This window comes from Carcharhinus amblyrhynchos, chromosome 11 (genome assembly GCF_965287045.1).
Source record: "Carcharhinus amblyrhynchos chromosome 11, sCarAmb.v2.hapA, whole genome shotgun sequence".
NCBI classification, from domain to species: Eukaryota; Metazoa; Chordata; class Chondrichthyes; order Carcharhiniformes; family Carcharhinidae; genus Carcharhinus; species Carcharhinus amblyrhynchos.
In genome coordinates, this window is record NC_137334.1 from 1018737 (window position 1) to 1038655 (window position 19919).

The window sequence follows — 19919 nt, forward strand, 5'->3', positions numbered from 1 at the left end:
CCCTGATTTGTTACATGTTTGTCCAACATTCCAAATTGGACAAGTGGAAATTTTCTCCAATTAAATATTGGGAAGAAAAACGTCTGACATGACTATCCCAGCGAAGTTGACAGAACCCATGGGAGGTTCTGCAAACCTGTTGGAATCTGCAGTAGGTTTTGTCTCCGCATGCTATCTCTGGGTTTCCTAACTGATCAGACAAGCTGATTGACAGAATTAGCATATTAAGCCAAAGTAAGAATTTCTAATTGAATGGACCAGAATGGAGAAACTGGGCATGGATTCCCAAGGCTGCAGCAATCATAGGAATGGATTATGGAATAGAATTCATAATAGGGACCAAGTGACACATTATGGTAGATCCAATTCAGGTGGGAGCTACAGAATAAATGGCAGTACCATCAGGATCATAGACACACATCTGGGAATTCAGGTCCACAGATCCTTAAAAGTGGCAGCACAGGTGGAAGAGGTGAAGAAAGCATGCTTGCCTTCATCGGATGGGACATCAAGTCTAAAAGTTGGCAAATGATGTTACGGTTATATAAAATGTTGGTGAGGTCACATCTGGAATACTGTGTCCAGTTCTGGTCACCACAATGCCAGAAGGACGTGGAGGCTTTGCAGAGAGTGCAGGAAAGGTTTACCAGGATGTTGCCTGGTATGGAGAGTATTAGCTATGAGGAGGGATTGAATAAACTGAGATTGTTCTTCCTGGAAAGACAAAGCTAAGGGACGACTTGATAGAAGTTTATAAAATTATGACAGGTATGGATAGGGTGAATAGTTGGAAGTTTTTCCCAGGACAAAAATGACAAATACAAGGGGGCACAAGTTGAAGATAAGGCGGAGGGGGAAGGGAGGGGGGAATGGTTCAGTGGAGATGTGTGGGGGAAGTTTTTTTTTTACACAGAAGGTGATGGGGGCCTGGAATGCACAGCCAAGTGAGGTGGTTGAGGCAGTTACATTAGCCACATTTAAGACTTATCTTGATAGGCATATTTCTCTCTATTCCCTGTTTATTCATAAGTGGTGAGTCTAGATAGGTAAAGGTGATCAGCGCAGGCTTGGAAGGCCAAAGAGCCTCTTCCTGTGCTGTACTCTTCTTTGTTCAAAGACAAATGGAAAACCATTACCAGGTGCAGAGTTGAATTCCCAAAAGGTGACACTGAGATGTGAACCCAACATGATAGGACCCACTTCTGAGTTTGACCCAGTTGGGTTTGGAGATGAGGCGGGAGCCCTTGTGCAGTTGTGTGGAAAGGAATTAGAATATTCAAATAGGCAAGAGTTTCATTTTAACCCTGCATTATGGTTTTAATAGCCTGCACTAGACTCCTCAAGCGACCTGCATCCTGCCAGAGTTGACAAGACACAAGCAATAGCATGTTTAAACCCTAGGAAAATAGGAAAGACAATATCAAGGCCTGATCTCAGAGTATTAGTGTGCAAAAACACATAATCAAAGCTGCAGAGAAATGCATTTAAAAAAAAACAATGACTAAATATGCAAGAATACAAAAATATCTCACATAACTCCGACTGGTCAGAGAAGCAATGGAACAGGCAGGGAAATAGACCTTTTTTCTAATTGTATGACAAAGCAATGTTAAGTGCAAAGTATCCCAGAATCTGGCAATATATTGCATATCTTCATCTATATTTGTAGTCTTTATTTTAAATAGAATGTTGTTTCTCACCTGAAGGAGGATTTGATATGATCGCTCTGATTTCAGTTTTATTCAGTGTTGTCAATGGTGATTGAATTTGCTGTTGAACTGTTTCCACATCGCGCAAATTATCTAGTTTGAAAACATAACTTGGGGAGAGTGAAATCTTTCGGAGCTCCTTAATATCTGCGCTTCCTGATCCAATACTGAAAGGTGCTACACCAGCCTGTTTCAGAGCCAGTGCTGCCTGACTAACATCATCGGAGGACTTGCTGGCAGTGATTAGGATCAAGAACTGGGGCACATCTTCGTGTATTCTGCTTCCAGCTGAAATATTAAATACATTCTTTCTGACATGATCCAGAGCTTTACCAGTGTTGGCTCGTCTCCCTCCTTTAGGCCTGAGGTTTTTTACAGCTTTCTTCACTTCATCTTTTGTTGAAAAGTTGTTTAAGAGGAAGTTTGTTCTGGGATCTTCACTGTACTGTGCAACACCAACTCGGACTTTGTCGCTGTCAACTTCAAGCTTGTCTACAACTTTAGAAATGAATGTTTGAACTGAAGGGAAAGCACCTCGGACTTTGTCTGATTCATCAACAAGGAACACAATATCCCTCTTAACACCATCTGTAAGACACAGAAAACAAATTTTTGTTTTATATAAATACACTTGGAATGAAATAAGATTTTGCCGTGGCATATTTGATGATGAGTTGTGGAACTTTCATTTGAGATCCAGATAATACAGGCACAAGACTATTTGTGAAGTAAATATAAACATACGTATTGGGAGCCAATGGTCCCTCTCGCCTGGTCTACCAAGTGGCTAATATAATGTTGTCAAACGTGAATTAAGTCAGGACTTCGACAGTCATAGATCATTTGAAAATTACCAGCATCTTCTAAAACTTCTTTAAAAGCAACATGTCAGAATACGAGAAGTTCTGGCATTGCTACCCTTCTCCCATTGCCCTAGAGAAGGCAAATCTGCCTGGAAGTGTTAGATAAGGAGTTCCAGGATATTGATCCAGCGACAATCCAGGAATAGAATACCATTTTCCAAGTCAAGGTGGGATGGATCCAAATTTAATGCACTCGTCCAAGGTGTTAGTTAACAGGGAATCCCTGGCAAAAACTTTTCAGTCCCACCTAAGGTGGCAATCATTGTGAGCAGGATGGGAAATTTGATGGAATAGTCAAAGGTCCATTGATCTGGGATCAGAATTACCAGTCTTGGACCAGGAAATTCCAACCCTAAATTCTTCAATAGACATATATACAAGAAAAGGGTAGTAACAGTAGGAGCACACCTGATTAGAAATCAAAAAGGGGATTTGCAGATGGAGGCAGAGGGCATAGAGAGGTCATTCTTGAGGGATTGACAATTACTAAGGAAGACATATTGGATAGGCTACCTGCACTTAAAGTTGGTAAAACACTAAGACCAGATCCAAGGCTATTAAAGGAAATAAGACTGGAAATTGCAGAGGCACTGGGAACAATTTTTCAGTCTTCTTTAGGCTGCAGAAAGACAAATGTTATGCCTTTGTTCAGAATTGGGGGGTGAAGATAAGCCCAGCAACTACAGGCCAGTCAGTTTAATTTTGGTAGTAGGGAAACATTTGAGCTAGGAGTAGGGATAGGCCACTTTGCTCTTCAAACTTTGCCATATTTCTTCAGAAGGAACTCTTCAAAATGCAGCTAATGAAACAACAACAAAATTTACTCCAACTTATAAATCAAAAAAAGGGTTTAATAATAAAAAGAATCATTACTCCACGCTCTCCACAATTCTACATAGCTCCTTATTTATAGTGGTCAGTTGACTATTACATCACTCTGTGATTGGTTCCATGTTTTACTGGGTCAGCTGACCCTTATATCTTGTTCCCATTGGTCACATTACATCTAATACAAATTTGTCACTGGTTACATTCAATCATGTCATTCAGTAAGATCATGGCCATTTTCCTACCTGCTCCCAATGACTCTTGACTTAATTACCTATCAAAAATCTATCTTACTGAGCCTTGAATTAATTAAATGACGCTACCCTTATTATTTTCTGAAGAGAATTGCACAAGACCAATGATCTTCTGGGAGAAACAAATTCTCCTCACCTGTCTCAGACTCCACAGGTTCAACATGTTTAACCTTTTTTCTTAAGGTAAGTCTTTCATCCCAGGAATCAGGAAACATTGTACGCAGTATTCAGTCATGGCTTCACCAAGGTATTATGCAGTTGCAGCAATACACCCCTATTTTTATAGTCTATTCCTCTTGCAATAAATGCCAACATTCCATTTGCCTTCCTAATTATCTGCATACCAATTTTATGCGATTTATTTACAAGGATTCATTTATCCCTATTGCCTGTTTTCTATCAGCTAACCAATATGCTAATGCAGCTAGCACTCCTGGTGCTGCTGCACTGTATAGAAAGGACTCCAGGTGTAGCTACACTGTACATTTAACAGCACCAAGTTCTGTAATCTCTCTTCATTTAAATAGTATACTGCTTTACTATTCTTCCAGCTAAAGGGGAATTGTCCACATTTATCAATGCTATGCTCCATCTGCCAAATTGCTGCTTATTCACTTAACCTGTGACTCTCTACCTCCTTTTAAACCAACTGTTTCCTCCTTATTTTAGTGTGAGAAGCACATTTAGCTACCGTACATTTGATCCCTTCACCCAAGTTATGAATATCGATTGCGAATCCCACTAAACACGAATCCCTATGGCACTCATAGAAACTAGAAGTAGGACCAGGCCATTTGGCCCTTCAAGCCTGCTCCACCATTCATTTTGATTGTGGATGATGATGAAATTCAATATCCTGATTTCCCCCCAACCCCACCCCACCCCACCCCACCCCACGATCTCTTTTGCCCCAAGATTATACATTGAGATCACACAATGTTTTGGCCTCAACTACTTTCTGTGGGAGTGAATCCCACACATTCACCCCCCTCTGGGTGAAGAAATTTCCCCTCACCTCAGTTCTAAAAGATTTACCCCTTATCCTCAAACTATGACCCCTAGTTCTGGACTCCCCCAACACCAGGAACATTCTTTCTGAATCTACTCTGTTTAATCCTGTTGGAATTTTATAAGTTTTTATGATATTCCCTCTCATTCTTCTTAACTCCAGTGACTAAATAGGGCGGCACGGTAGCACAGTGGTTAGCACTGCTGCTTCACAGCTCCAGGGACCTGGGTTTGATTCCCGGCTCAGGTCACTGTCTGTGTGGAGTTTGCACATTCTCCTCGTGTCTGTGTGGGTCTCCTCCGGGTGCTCCGGTTTCCTTCCACAGTCCAAAGATGTGCGGGTTAGGCTGATTGGCTAAAATTGCCCCTTAGTGTCCTGAGATGCTTAGGTTAGAGGGATTAGCAGGTAAACTATGCAGGGATATGGGGGGTAGGGCCTGGGTGGGATTGTGATTGGTGCAGACTCGATGGGCCGAAGGGCCTCTTTCTGCACTGTGGGGTTTCTATGATTCTATGGTATAATTGTAACCAACTTAGTCTCTCCTCATATGACAGACCTGCCATCCCAGGAGTCAGCTTGATAAACCTTCCCCGCACTCCCTCTATAGCAAGGACATCCTTCCTCAGATAAGGAAACCAAAACTGTACACATTACTCCAGGTGTGGCCTCACCAACACCTTGTACAATTGCAGCAAAACATCCCTATCCCTATACTCAAATCCTCTTGCTATGAAGGGCAATATCCCATTTGCCTTCTTTACTGCCTGCTGTACCTGCGCGCTCACTTTCAGTGACTGACACATAAGGACTCCAAGGTCTAAGTATCCACCTCTCTCAATCTATACCCATTCAAGTAATAATCTGTTTTCCTACCTTGATACCAAAGTGGATAACCTCACATTTATCCACATTATAAAGTATCTGCCACGGATATGCCCACCCACTCAGCCTGTCCAAATCACACTGAAACATCTCTGTATCCTCCTCACAGCTCACCCTCCCACCCAACTTTGTATCATTTACAAATTTGGAGATAATACATTCAGTTCCCGCTTCCAAACCATTAATATATAATGTGAATAGCTGGGGTCCTAGTGCTGATCCCTGTGGACTGCCAATCAAAAAAATCCTACTTATGCCAAATCTTTGCTTCCTATCTGCTAATCATGTCCAATCCATCTCAAGACATTTCCTGCAATCCCATACGCTTTAATTTTACATCATAGTCTGTTACATAAGACCTTGTCAAAAGCCTTCTGAAAGACTAAATAAACCATATCCTTGGTCAACTCAACTAATTATATCCTCAAAGAATTCCAATAGATTCATCAAGCATGATTTCCTTGTAAATCCATGCTGACTTTGTCTGATTATCCAACTGCCTTCCAAATGCTAAATTATAAAATCCTTGTTAATGGAATCTAACAACTTCCCTAGTACCAATGTTAGGCTCGCTGGTCTATAGTTCCCTGTTTTCTCTCTACCTCTCTTTTTGAATAGCGGGCTTACATTAGCTACTCTCCAATCTGTAGGAACAATTCTGGAGTCCAAAGAATATTGGAAAATAAGGACTTATGAATCTATCATTTCTAAAACCATTTCCTTAAGTTCTCTGGGATGAAGATTATCAATACCTGGAAATTTATCCACCTTCAATCCCATCAATTTCCCCAAAACCATTTACATAGAACACTACAGCACAAACAGGCCCTTCGGTCCACTAGTTGCACTGATCATATCCCTACCTACCAGGCCTATCTATAATCCTCAATCCCATTAAATCCCATGTACTCATCCAGAAGTCTCTTAAAAGACCCCAACGAGTTCGCCTCCACCACCACTGACAGCAGCTGATTCCACTCACTCACCACCCTCTGAGTGAAAAACTTATCCCTGACATCTCCTCTGTACCTACTCCCCAGCACCTTAAACCTGTGTCTTCTCGTAGCGACCATTTCAGCCCTGGGAAATAGCCTCTGAGAATCCACCCAATCTATACTTCTCAACATCTTATAAACCTCTATCAGGTCACCTCTCATCCTTCATCTCTCCAGGGAGAAGAGACCTAGCTCCCTCAACCTATCTTCTTAAGGCATGCCTCCCAATCCAGGCAACATCCTTGTAAATCTCCTCTGCACCCTTTCAATAGCTTCCACATCCTTCCTGTAATGAGGCGACCAGAACTGCGCACAGTACTCTAAGTGGAGTCTGACCAGGGTCCTATAAAACTGCAGCATTATCTCCCGACTCCTAAACTCAATCCCTTGATTAATGAAGGCCAGTACACCATACGCCTTCTTGACCACATCCCCCACCTGCGAGGCCGATTTAAGAGTCCTATGGACCCGGATCCCAAGGTCCTTCTGATCCTCTACACTGCTAAGAGTCTTACCCTTGATATTGTACTCCTTCATCCCATTGGTCCTGCCAAAATGGACCACTACACATTTATCCAGGTTGAAGTCCATCTGACACTTCTCCGCTCAGTCTTGCATCCTATCTATGTCCCGCTGCAACTTCTGACATCCCTCAAACTATCCACAACACCACCAACCTTTGTGTCAACGGCAAACTTACCAACCCATCCCTCCACTTCCTCATACAGGTCATTTATGACAATTACAAACAGCAAGGGTCCTAGAACAGATCCCTGGGGCACTCCACTGGTGACCGACCTCCATGCAGAAAAAGACCCATCCATAACCACTCTCTGCCTTCTGTGGGCAAGCCAGTTCTGGATCCACAAGGCCAAAGCCCCTTGGATCCCATGTCCTTTCACTTTCTCAAGAAGTCTTGCATGGGGGACCTTATCAAACGCCTTGCTGAAATCCATATACACCACATTCACCGCCCTTCCTTCGTCAATGTGTTGAGTCACATTTCTCTTCTAAACTCCAGTGAATATAATCCTAACTGACTTAGTCTCTCTGCTAGATACAGTTTGTAAATCTGAAAAAAATTATCCCTATTGCCTGTTTCCTGTCAGGTAACCAATCTGTTATCCAAGTTAATATAATTTCTCCTACACCATGTGCTCTTAACTTGTGCAGTAACCTTAGATGTGCTATGTTATCAAATGCTTTTTGGAAATCCAAGTACACCACATCTAGCAGTTTCCCTTTATCCACTTTGAAAGTTACTGTGTCAGAAAATCTAACATATTAGTTAGACACAATTTCCCATTCATAAAGCCCTGATGGCTCTGCCTGTAAACCTTGATTTTCTACATATCCTGCTATAACCTTAATAATAGATTCAAGCGTTTTCCCAGTGACAGATTAAGGCTAACTGGCTTATAGTTTCCGGATTTCTGCTTCCTGCTTTTCTTGAATAACGATGTTGGTCAGAGTTTCCTGACTGTCCATGCCCCACCTCTTCCCCTGCAAGCACTGATGGAGAATTCGGCATTCAACCAATTTTCTGTTCACTGCAGCGGGACTGAGAATCCCGCTGTAAAATTTCAATGTTTTCCAATCTGCTGGGTGTGTTCCAGAATCTATGAAATTTTGTGAGATTATACCCAATGCATTTACTCTCTGCGCTGCCATTCTTTTAAAACCTTGGGATGCAGTTCATCTGGTCCTGAGGATTTGTCAGCCTTTTGGGTCTAATGGTTTTTCAAGCACCTTTTCTCTGGTGAAGTTGATTGTCTTGCATTCATCTCTCCCTATCACCTCTTGCTTATAAAATTTCTACAAGCTGCTGGAACTCTTTCTCTCTCTCTGAAAGCTCCAAGACAGTCTAGACTCATGACAAGAATATGTCTGGTTGCTAACTGTATTTAAAGTGGCATTGCAAGTCTGTAAGAGGAATGTTGCTTACTTGGAACTGAAAGAGTGATAAATTGGAAATTAAAGTTGTCTCCTTTCATTTTTAAATATTGTTCAACTATTATGCTCCTTCAATTGTTAGAGTAATAGTTAAACTGTGTTATTAAATAACATTTGTTTTACTATAAAAGACCCCTAATTTTTCTGTAGTATTATTCCTGGAATGAATCATTCTATTCTCACATTTATGCCAAAATAGAAAAAGCGTTGGGGTCCAGTCTGGCATCGGAATGTAATTTGGGGTTCTGATCCAGGACCCTAACACTGGGTATGACACTCCTGGGAAATGAAAGATCTGAGCCAAATGGTAAAAGTTTTTTGCTTCAAAAATATATGTATTTAAGAGTTGTCAAGGGTTAACATTTTCAATCATTGTGTTGAAACCAGCAGCTTGGAGTAACCTATTTTTAAATATAGAAAATGACTTTACAATATGAGACTATATGTTAGTTGCACAGAGTTGGAGTAGGTAGTTTCTTCGTAAAAACAAAAATCAAAGTTCCACTCAAAAACTTTACAAATGTGCTATTAGTACCTGTGAACTCCCAAAACTGATTTTAGCTTCAGTTTAGAAGCCTCTTGGAAGGCTGGCAAGCAGGCATGTTTGACCAAAACTCTCAATGGTGATCAATTCTCTTTTGAAGCACGATCAGTTATGTGGCCAATTCCTACTTTCAGTGTAACGTTTTATTAATCTAGCACAAAGGATGCCAAAACAGAATGGAAAGCACGTGTCTGCATTTGACACATCTTTTATCCAGTCGAATTTAGTGGGATCAGAACAAAATGACAAATAGCAAATGTCTGTGAACACTTCAGAGCGATTAAATGTGACAAGTGTAATATCCACAAATGAAATCAGACCAAGGTACAAGATTAATTTCAAGCATTTGTTCAAAATTGAGATTCATTTCCCATTCTAGCCACCCACCATTTCACACACAGCTGAAAAATATGATGCGATGAATGTGCGTTGTACACGCAGATGTCAGAGGGGTTCTGAATCCTGAGCCCAGCATCAATATGTGCCCAAAAATATGCAATTTGACACTCTTTAACATCAAGGGTCGGTTAGACTCCTTTATCCCACCCAATGAATGCCCGAGGGTCCAGTCTCCGAGGATGAAAGCCGTGAGCCCAAGTTCACAGCCAGCACTTTAAAGGCTTTCCTTGGACAGGACAATGTCAAGGTGACCCAGCTGATCAAATTAATCAGCTAGGGCCAGCTCAGTTGTCGGGATGTAATGTAAGAGTAATTAATTTTTAGATACATTCTGCAAATCTGTTCGTGCTTCATATTTAGCATTTTTTTTAGAATCATAGAACAATGCAGAGCGAGCCTATTCAACCCATCAAGTCTGTACTGACTTTCCAAAAGGGCATCTTGCCCGGATCCTACCCCCTGTAACATTTGTACATTTACCATGGCCAATCCACCTAAGCAGTACATCTTTCGGACTGTAAGAGGAAACTAGAGCAACCGGAGGAAACCCACACAGACACAGGGAGACCATGCAAACTCCGCATAAACAGTCACCCAAGCTGGAGTTGAACATGGGTCCCTGACACTGTGAGGCCTGTAAACCTCAGCAACACCCATTTTTATTATTACAAACTAGTGTGATGATGTTGGAAAGTCTGCCTGGCATTACGAAGCCTGATATTACATTCTACATTGCAAGAATCACTGTCTGGGAGCAGATTATCCAGCTGATAGTAGCAAAGGAGCAGAAGCTGTGATTGGGTCACCTGAAGAGTGAAGATGTTTTGAAGACCAATCCCATTAGCTGATTAATTGAAAAAATCCATTTATATTTTACTTCATCTCATGCATTGCTTTTTAAAAGCAAAACAATCCTTCCTGATTTTTAGAAACACAAGCACCAATTGTCCACATTTAAGCACTGATTCTGTAAAGTATTGTCCTCACCTTCCTGAGCTTTTTTCCGGATTCGGATTATGTCATATTTGTTCAGTGTCCTCAGCGGTGACTCCAGACGTTGCTGTATTGTTTCCACATTCCGCAGATCATCTACCTTGAAAATATAACCAGGGGACAGTGAAATCTGCCCGAGTTCAGTATTGTCTGCGTCTCGTGATCCAATACTGAAAGGTGCTACACCAGCACCTTTCAGTGCTCGTGCTGCCTGACTAACATCATCGGATGACTTGCTGGCAGTGAGAAGGATCAGGAACTGGGGTACACCTTCCTCTGCTCTGCCTCCAGCAGACCGAGAAAATACATTCTTTTCAACATAGTCCAAGGCTGCGCCAGTGTTGGCTCGACTCCCTCCTATTTGTCTAAGATTATTGACTTCTCGATTCACATCGCGCTTTGTGGTATAGCTGTTTAATCGAAAGTTGACTCTGGGATTATCACTGTACTGCACCACACCAACCCGAACTTTATCACTTCCAATATCTAGGGTATCGACCATTCTGGAAATGAATCTTTGAACATAAGGGAAAGCACCTCGGACTTTGTCTGATCCATCAACAAGGAACACAATATCCCTCTTAACACCATCTGTAAGAAATGCAAAATAAATTTATTATTCAATGGGAGTTTTGCAAATCCAAATAAATGCATAACATGCCACTAAATCACAATCTGACACAGACAGCAAGATTTGTTCAAATTGGGATCTTTCTCTGTATTTTCCAGTCTTGTCTCATGATTGAACTTTTATCAGCGGCGCACAATTAAGTTTGTAAATCTGAAAAGAAATTATTTGTAAATCTGAAATAAAACTAGTGTGATGATGTTGGAAAGTCTGCCTGGCATTATCAAGCCTGATATTACATTCTGCATTGCAGGAATCACTCTCTGGGAGCAGATTATCCAGCTCACAATAGTAAAGCAATAGTAACAGGGATACTGCAGAGCAGATAGGGAAACAGGTCCTGGAGAGATGTAGTAATAACTGATTTGTTGTGATGGGAGACTTTCATTTCCCAAACATCGATTGGAATCTCCCTAGCGTAATGGGTTTGGACAGGGAGGAGTTTGTTCGATGTGTTCAGGACGGTTTCCTGACACAGTATGTGGATAAGCCTACAACAGGAGAAGCTGTACTCAATCTGGTACTGGCTAATGAACCTGGACAGGTGTTGGATCTCTCAGTGGGACAACATCTTGGGAATAGTGATCATAACTCTATTTCCCTCACGCTAGCATTGGATAGAGATAGGATCAGGCAGGCTAGGAAAGTGTTTATCTGGAGAAGGGGAAATATGAAGCCATCTGGCAGGAAATTAGACGAGTAAATTGGAAGAGGTATTCTCAGGAAAAAGTACCGAAGTAAGGTGGCAGATTTTCATGGAATGTTTGTCTAGAGTTCTGTACAACAACGTTCCAGTGAGACAGGGAGGTTTGGTAGGTGCACAAAAGTTGTAATGAACCTAGAAAAGTAAAGCATCCAAAAGGTTGAGAGAGCTAGGAGATGTTAGGGATCTAGAGGAGTATACGGCTTGTAGGAAGGAACTTAAGAAGGAAATTGGAAGAGCCAGAAGGGGTCATGAGAGGGCCTTAATCTTACCGGCCAAGGAGAACCCTAAGGCGTTCTACAAATATGTGGAGAGTAAAAGGGTGAGATGTGAAGGAATAGGAACTATAAAATGTGATGGTGGGAAAGTTTGTACAGGACCGGTAGAAATAGCAGAGGTGCTTAATGAATACTTTACCTCGGTATTCACGGTGGAAAAAGATCTGGGTGGTTGTACTGCAGGCTTGCGGCGGACTGAAAAGATTGAGTACGTGGACATTAAGAATGAGGATGTGTTGGAAGTTTTGAATAGCATCAAGATAGATAAATCGCCAGGACTGGATGGGCTGTATCCCTGGTTAATGTGGGAGGCCAGGAAAGAGACTGCAGAACCTCTGGTGATGATCTTTGTGTCATCGATGGAGATGGGAGAGGTTCCGGAGGATTGGAGGATTGCGGATGTGGTTCCTATTTTCAAGAAAGGGAACAGGGATAGCCCGGGAAATTACCGACCGGTGAGCCTGACCTCAGTGGTTGGTAAGCTGATGGAGAGGATTCCGAGGGACAGGATTTATGAACATTTAGAGAAGTTTAATATGATGAATAGTAGTCAGCACGACTTCGTCAAGGGCAGGTCGTGCCTTACGAGCCTGGTTGAGTTCTTTGAAAATGTGACTAAACACATTGACGAAGGAAGAGCAGTGGATGTGGTTTATATGGACTTCAGCAAGGCATTTGATAAGGTCCCCCATGCAAAACTTCTTGAGAAAGTGAGAGGGCATGGGATCCAAGGGGCTTTGGATCTAGAACTGGCTTGCCTACAGAAGGCAGAGAGTGGTTGTGGATGGGTCTTTATCTGCATGGAGGTCAGTCACCAGTAGAGTGCCCCAGGGATCTGTTCTAAGACCCTTGCTGTTTATAATTTTCATAAATGACCTGGATGAGGAAGTGGAGGGATGGGTTGGTAAGTTTGCTGACGATACGAAGGTTGGTGGTGTTGTGGATAGTTTGAGGGATGTCAGAAGTTGCAGCGGGACATAGATAGGATGCAAGACTGGGCGGAGGAGTGGCAGACGGACTTCAACCTGGATAAACGTGTAGTGGTCCATTTTGGCAGGTCCAATGGGATGAAGGAGTACAATATCAAGGGTAGGACTCTTAGCAGTGTTGAGGAGCAGAAGGACCTTGGGGTCCGGGTCCATAGGACTCCTCGCAGGTGGAGGATGTGGTCAAGAAGGCGTATGGTGTACTGGCCTTCAGTAATCAAGGGATTGAGTTTAGGAGTTGGGAGGTAATGCTGCAGCTGTTTAAGACCCTTGTCAGGCCCGACTTGGAGTACTGTGCTCAGTTCTGGTCGCCTCACTACAGGAAAGATGTGGAAGCTATTGAGAGGGTGCAGAGGAGATTTACAAGGATGTTGCCTGGATTGGGTGGCATGCCTTATGAGGATAGGTTGAGAGAGCTCGGTCTTTTCTCGTTAGAGAGACGAAGGATGAGAGGTGACCTGATAGAGGTTTATAAGATATTGAGAAGTATTGATTGGGTGGATTCTCAGAGGCTTTTTCTGAGGGCTGAAATGGTCGCTACGAGAGGACACAGGTTTAAGGTGCTGGGGAGTAGGTACAGAGGAGATGTTAGGGGTAAGTTTTTCACTCAGAGGGTGGTGGGTGAGTGGAATCGGCTGCCGTTGGAGGTGGTGGAGGCAAATTCGATAGGGTCTTTCAAGAGACTTCTGGATGAGTACATGGGACTTAATAGAATTGAGGATTATAGGTAAGCCTAGTAGGTATGGATATCGGCACAACTTGTGGGCCGAAGGGCCTGTTTGTGCTGTGGTTTTCTATGTTCTAAAGGAGCAGAAGGTGTGATTGGGTCACCTGAAGACTGAAGATGTTTTGAAGACCAATCCCATTGGCTGATTACCTGAAAAAATCCATTTATATTTTACTTCATCTCATGCATTGCTTTTTAAAAGCAAAACAATCCTTCCTGATTTTAGAAACACAAGCACCAATTGTCCACATTTAAGCACTGATTCTGTAAAGTATTGTCCTCACCTTCCTGAGCTTTTTTCTGGATTCGGAATATCTCATCTTTGTTCAGTGTCCTCAGCGGTGACTCCAGACGTTGCCGTATTGTTTCCACATTCCGCAGATCATCTACCTTGAAAATATAACCAGGGGACAGTGAAATCTGCCCGAGTTCAATATCGTCTGCGTCTCGTGATCCAATACTGAAAGGTGCTACACCAGCACCTTTCAGAGCCAGTGCTGCCTGACTAACATCATCGGATGACTTGCTGGCAGTGAGAAGGATCAGGAACTGGGGTACACCTTCCTCTGCTCTGCCTCCAGCAGACCGAGAAAATACATTCTTTTCAACATAGTCCAAGGCTGCGCCAGTGTTGGCTCGACTCCCTCCTATTTGTCTAAGGTTATTGACTTCTCGATTCACATCGCGCTTTGTGGTATAGCTGTTTAATCGAAAGTTGATTCTGGGATTATCACTGTACTGCACCACACCAACCCGAACTTTATCACTTCCAATATCAAGGGTATCGACCATTCTGGAAATGAATCTTTGAACAGAAGGGAAAGCACCTCGGACTTTGTCTGATCCATCAACAAGGAACACAATATCCCTCTTAACACCATCTGTAAGAAATGCAAAATAAATTTATTATTCAATGGGAGTTTTGCAAATCCAAATAAATGCATGTCATGCCACTAAATCACAATCTGACGCAGACAGCAAGATTTGTTCAAATTGGGATCTTTCTCTGTATTTTTGTCTCATGATTGAACTTTTATCAGCGGCGCACAATTAAGTTTGTAAATCTAAAAAAAAATATTATTTGTAATATTACATTCTGTATTGCAGGAATCATGGTCTGGGAGCAGATTATCCAGCTCACAATAGCAAAGCAATAGTAACAGGGCTACTGCAGAGCAGATAGGGAAACTGGTCCTGGAGAGATGTAGTAATAACTGAGTTGTCGTGATGGAGACTTTAATTTCCCAAACATCGATTTGGAATATCCTTCGGGTAAGGGGTTTGGACGGGGAGGAGTTTGTTCGATGTGTTCAGGACGGTTTCCTGACACAGTATGTGGATAAGCCTACAACAGGAGAAGCTGTACTCAATCTGGTACTGGCTAATGAACCTGGACAGGTGTCGGATCTTTCGTGGGAGAACATCTTGGGAATTGTGATCATAACTATTTCCCTCACGCTAGCATTGGATAGAGATAGGATCAGGCAGGCTAGGAAAGTGTTTATCTGGAGAAAGGGGAAATATGAAGCCATCAGGCAGGAAATTAGACGAGTAAATTGGAAGAGGCATTCTCATGAAAAAGTACCGAAGTAAGGTGGCAGATTTTCAAGGAATGTTTGTCTAGAGTTCTGTACAACAACGTCCCAGTGAGACAGGGAGGTTTGGTAGGTGCACAAAAGTTGTAATGAACCTAGAAAAGTAAAGTGTCCAAAAGGATCAGAGAGCTGGGAGATGTTAGAGATCTAAAGGAGTATACAGCTTGTAGGAAGGAACTTAAAGAAATGAGAAGAGCCAGAAGGGGTCATGAGAAGGCCTTAATCTTACCGGCCAAGGAGAACCCTAAGGCGTTCTACAAATATGTGGAGAGTAAAAGGGTGAGATGTGAAGGAATAGGAACTATAAAATGTGATGGTGGGAAAGTTTGTACAGGACCGGTAGAAATAGCAGAGGTGCTTAATGAATACTTTACCTCGGTATTCACGGTGGAAAAAGATCTGGGTGGTTGTACTGCAGGCTTGCGGCGGACTAAAAAGATTGAGTACGTGGACATTAAGAAAGAGGATGTGTTGGAAGTTTTGAATAGCATCAAGATAGATAAGTCACCGGGACTGGATGGGCTGTATCCCTGGTTAATGTGGTAGGCCAGGAAAGAGCCTGCAGAACTTCTGGTGATGATCTTTGTGTCATCGATGAAGACGGGAGAGGTTCCGGAGGATTGGAGGATTGCGGACGTGGTTCCTATTTTCAAGAAAGGGAACAGGGATAGCCCGGGAAATTACCGACCGGTGAGTCTGACCTCAGTGGTTGGTAAGCTGATGGAGAGGATTCTGAGGGACAGGATTTATGAACATTTAGAGAAGTTTAGTATGATGAATAGTAGTCAGCACGACTTCGTCAAGGGCAGGTCGTGCCTTACGAGCCTGGTTGAGTTCTTTGAAAATGTGACTAAACACATTGACGAAGGAAGAGCGGTGGATGTGGTTTATATGGACTTCAGCAAGGCATTTGATAAGGTCCCCCATGCAAAACTTCTTGAGAAAGTGAGAGGGCATGGGATCCAAGGGGCTTTGGATCCAGAACTGGCTTGCCTACAGAAGGCAGAGAGTGGTTGTGGATGGGTCTTTATCTGCATGGAGGTCAGTCACCAGTGGAGTGCCTCAGGGATCTGTTCTAGGACCCTTGCTGTTTGTCATTCTCATAAATGACCTGGATGAGGAAGTGGAAGGATGGGTTGGTAAGTTTGCTGACGATACGAAGGTTGGTGGTGTTGTGGATAGTTTGAGGGATGTCAAAAGTTGCAGCGTGACACAGATAGGATGCAAGACTGGGCGGAGAAGTGGCAGATAGACTTCAACCTGGATAAATGTGTACTGGTCCATTTTGGTAGGTCAAATGGGATGAAAGAGTATAATATCAAGGGTAAGACTCTTAGCAGTGTTGAAGAGCAGAAGGATCTTGGGGTCCGGGTCCATAGGACTCTTAAATCGGCCTCGCAGGTGGAGGATGTGGTCAAGAAGGCGTATGGTGTACTGGCCTTCATTAATCGAGGGATTGAGTTTAGGAGTTGGGAGGTAATGCTGCAGCTGTTTAAGACCCTTGTCAGGCCCGACTTGGATACTGTGCTCAGTTCTGGTCGCCTCACTACAGGAAGGATGTGGAAGCTATTGAAAGGGTGCAGAGGAGATTTACAAGGACGTTGCCTGGATTGGGTGGCATGCCTTATGAGGATAGGTTGAGGGAGCTCGGTCTTTTCTCGTTAGAGAGACGAAGGATGAGAGGTGACCTGATAGGCGTGTATAAGATGTTGAGAGGAATAGATCGGGTGGATTCTCAGAGGCTTTTTCCGAGGGCTGAAATGGTCACTACGAGAGGACACAGGTTTAAGGTGCTGGGGAGTAGGTACAGAGGAGATGTTAGGGGTAAGTTTTTCACTCAGAGGGCGGTGGGTGAGTGGAATCGGCTGCCGTTGGAGGTGGTGGAGGCAAATTCAATAGGGTCTTTCAAGAGACTTCTGGATGAGTACATGGGACTTAATAGAATTGAGGATTATAGGTAAGCCTAGTAGGTATGGATATCATCGGCACAACTTGTGGGCCGAAGGGCCTGTTTGTGTTGTAGTTTTTCTATGTTCTAAAGGAGCAGAAGCTGTGATTGGGTCACCTGAAGACTGAAGATGTTTTGAAGACCAATCCCATTAGCTGATTAATTGAAAAAATCCATTTATATTTTACTTCATCTCATGCATTGCTTTTTAAAAGCAAAACAATCCTTCCTGATTTTAGAAACACAAGCACCAATTGTCCACATTTAAACACTGATTCTGTAAAGTATTGTCCTCACCTTCCTGAGCTTTTTTCTGGATTCGGACTATCTCATCTTTGTTCAGTGTCCTCAGCGGTGACTCCAGACGTTGCTGTATTGTTTCCACATTCCGCAGATCATCTACCTTGAAAATATAACCAGGGGACAGTGAAATCTGCCTGAGTTCAATATCGTCTGCGTCTCGTGATCCAATACTGAAAGGTGCTACACCAGCACCTTTCAGTGCTCGTGCTGCCTGACTAACATCATCGGATGACTTGCTGGCAGTGAGAAGGATCAGGAACTGGGGTACACCTTCCTCTGCTCTGCCTCCAGCAGACCGAGAAAATACATTCTTTTCAACATAGTCCAAGGCTGCGCCAGTGTTGGCTCGACTCCCTCCTATTTGTCTAAGGTTATTGACTTCTCGATTCACATCGCGCTTTGTGGTATAGCTGTTTAATCGAAAGTTGATTCTGGGATTATCACTGTACTGCACCACACCAACCCGAACTTTATCATTTCCAATATCAAGGGTATCGACCATTCTGGAAATGAATCTTTGAACTGAAGGGAAAGCACCTCGGACTTTGTCTGATCCATCAACAAGGAACACAATATCCCTCTTAACACCATCTGTAAGAAATGCAAAATAAATTTATTATTCAATGGGAGTTTTGCAAATCCAAATAAATGCATGTCATGCTACTAAATCACAATCTGACGCAGACAGCAAGATTTCTTCAAATTGGGATCTTTCTCTGTATTTTCCAGTCTTGTCTCATGATTGAACTTTTATCAGCGGCGCACAATTAAGTTTGTAAATCTGAAAAAAATAATATTTGTAAATCTGAAATAAAACTAGTGTGATGATGTTGGAAAGTCTGATATTACATTCTGCATTGCAGGAATCACTCTCTGGGAGCAGATTATCCAGCTCACAATAGTAAAGCAATAGTAACAGGGATACTGCAGAGCAGATAGGGAAACAGGCCCTGGAGAGATGTAGTAATAACTGAGATGTCGTGATGGGAGACGTTCATTTCCCAAACATCGATTGGAATATCCCTCGGGTAAGGGGTTTGGACGGGGAGGAGTTTGTTCGATGTGTTCAGGACGGTTTCCTGACACAGTATGTGGATAAGCCTACAACAGGAGAAGCTGTACTCAATCTGGTACTGGCTAATGAACCTGGACAGGTGTCGGATCTCTCAGTGGGACAACATCTTGGGAATAGTGATCATAACTCTATTTCCCTCACGCTAGCATTGGATAGAGATAGGATCAGGCAGGCTAGGAAAGTGTTTATCTGGAGAAAAGGGAAATATGAAGCCATCTGGCAGGAAATTAGACGAGTAAATTGGAAGAGGTATTCTCAGGAAAAAGTACCGAAGTAAGGTGGCAGATTTTCATGGAATGTTTGTCTAGAGTTCTGTACAACAACGTTCCAGTGAGACAGGGAGGTTTGGTAGGTGCACAAAAGTTGTAATGAACCTAGAAAAGTAAAGCGTCCAAAAGGTTGAGAGAGCTAGGAGATGTTAGGGATCTAGAGGAGTATACGGCTTGTAGGAAGGAACTTAAGAAGGAAATTGGAAGAGCCAGAAGGGGTCATGAGAGGGCCTTAATCTTACCGGCCAAGGAGAACCCTAAGGCGTTCTACAAATATGTGGAGAGTAAAAGGGTGAGATGTGAAGGAATAGGAACTATAAAATGTGATGGTGGGAAAGTTTGTACAGGACCGGTAGAAATAGCAGAGGTGCTTAATGAATACTTTACCTCGGTATTCACGGTGGAAAAAGATCTGGGTTGTTGTACTGCAGGCTTGCGGCAGACTGAAAAGATTGAGTACGTGGACATTAAGAAAGAGGATGTGTTGGAAGTTTTGAATAGCATCAAGATAGATAAATCGCCAGGACTGGATGGGCTGTATCCCTGGTTAATGTGGGAGGCCAGGAAAGAGACTGCAGAACCTCTGGTGATGATCTTTGTGTCATCGATGGAGACAGGAGAGGTTCCAGAGGATTGGAGGATTGCGGATGTGGTTCCTATTTTCAAGAAAGGGAACAGGGATAGCCCGGGAAATTACCGAGCGGTGAGTCTGACCTCAGTGGTTGATAAGCTGATGGAGAGGATTCTGAGGGACAGGATTTATAAACATTTAGAGAAGTTTAATATGATGAATAGTAGTCAGCACGACTTCGTCAAGGGCAGGTCGTGCCTTACGAGCCTGGTTGAGTCTTTTGAAAATGTGACTAAACACATTGACGAAGGAAGAGCAGTGGATGTGGTTTATATGGACTTCAGCAAGGCATCTGATAAGGCCCCCCATGCAAGACTTCGTGAGAGGGTGAGAGGGCATGGGATCCA

The 19919-nt window shown here is 42.9% G+C and overlaps 1 protein-coding gene across 5 annotated transcripts in view; it reads right to left on the reverse strand.

The window, feature by feature from the left end:
• LOC145349814 (collagen alpha-3(VI) chain-like) overlaps positions 1–19919 on the reverse strand; it is a 154664-nt gene that overhangs the window by 73149 nt on the left and 61596 nt on the right. For all 5 annotated transcript variants that reach the window (XM_080198362.1, XM_080198364.1, XM_080198363.1 and 2 more), the window contains 4 exons: positions 17592–18188; positions 14036–14632; positions 10424–11020; positions 1701–2297 (listed from right to left, as the gene is read on the reverse strand). In XM_080198362.1, the coding sequence (XP_080054488.1) occupies positions 1701–2297; positions 10424–11020; positions 14036–14632; positions 17592–18188 (2388 nt within the window). The remainder of the gene's footprint in view (positions 1–1700; positions 2298–10423; positions 11021–14035; positions 14633–17591; positions 18189–19919) is intronic.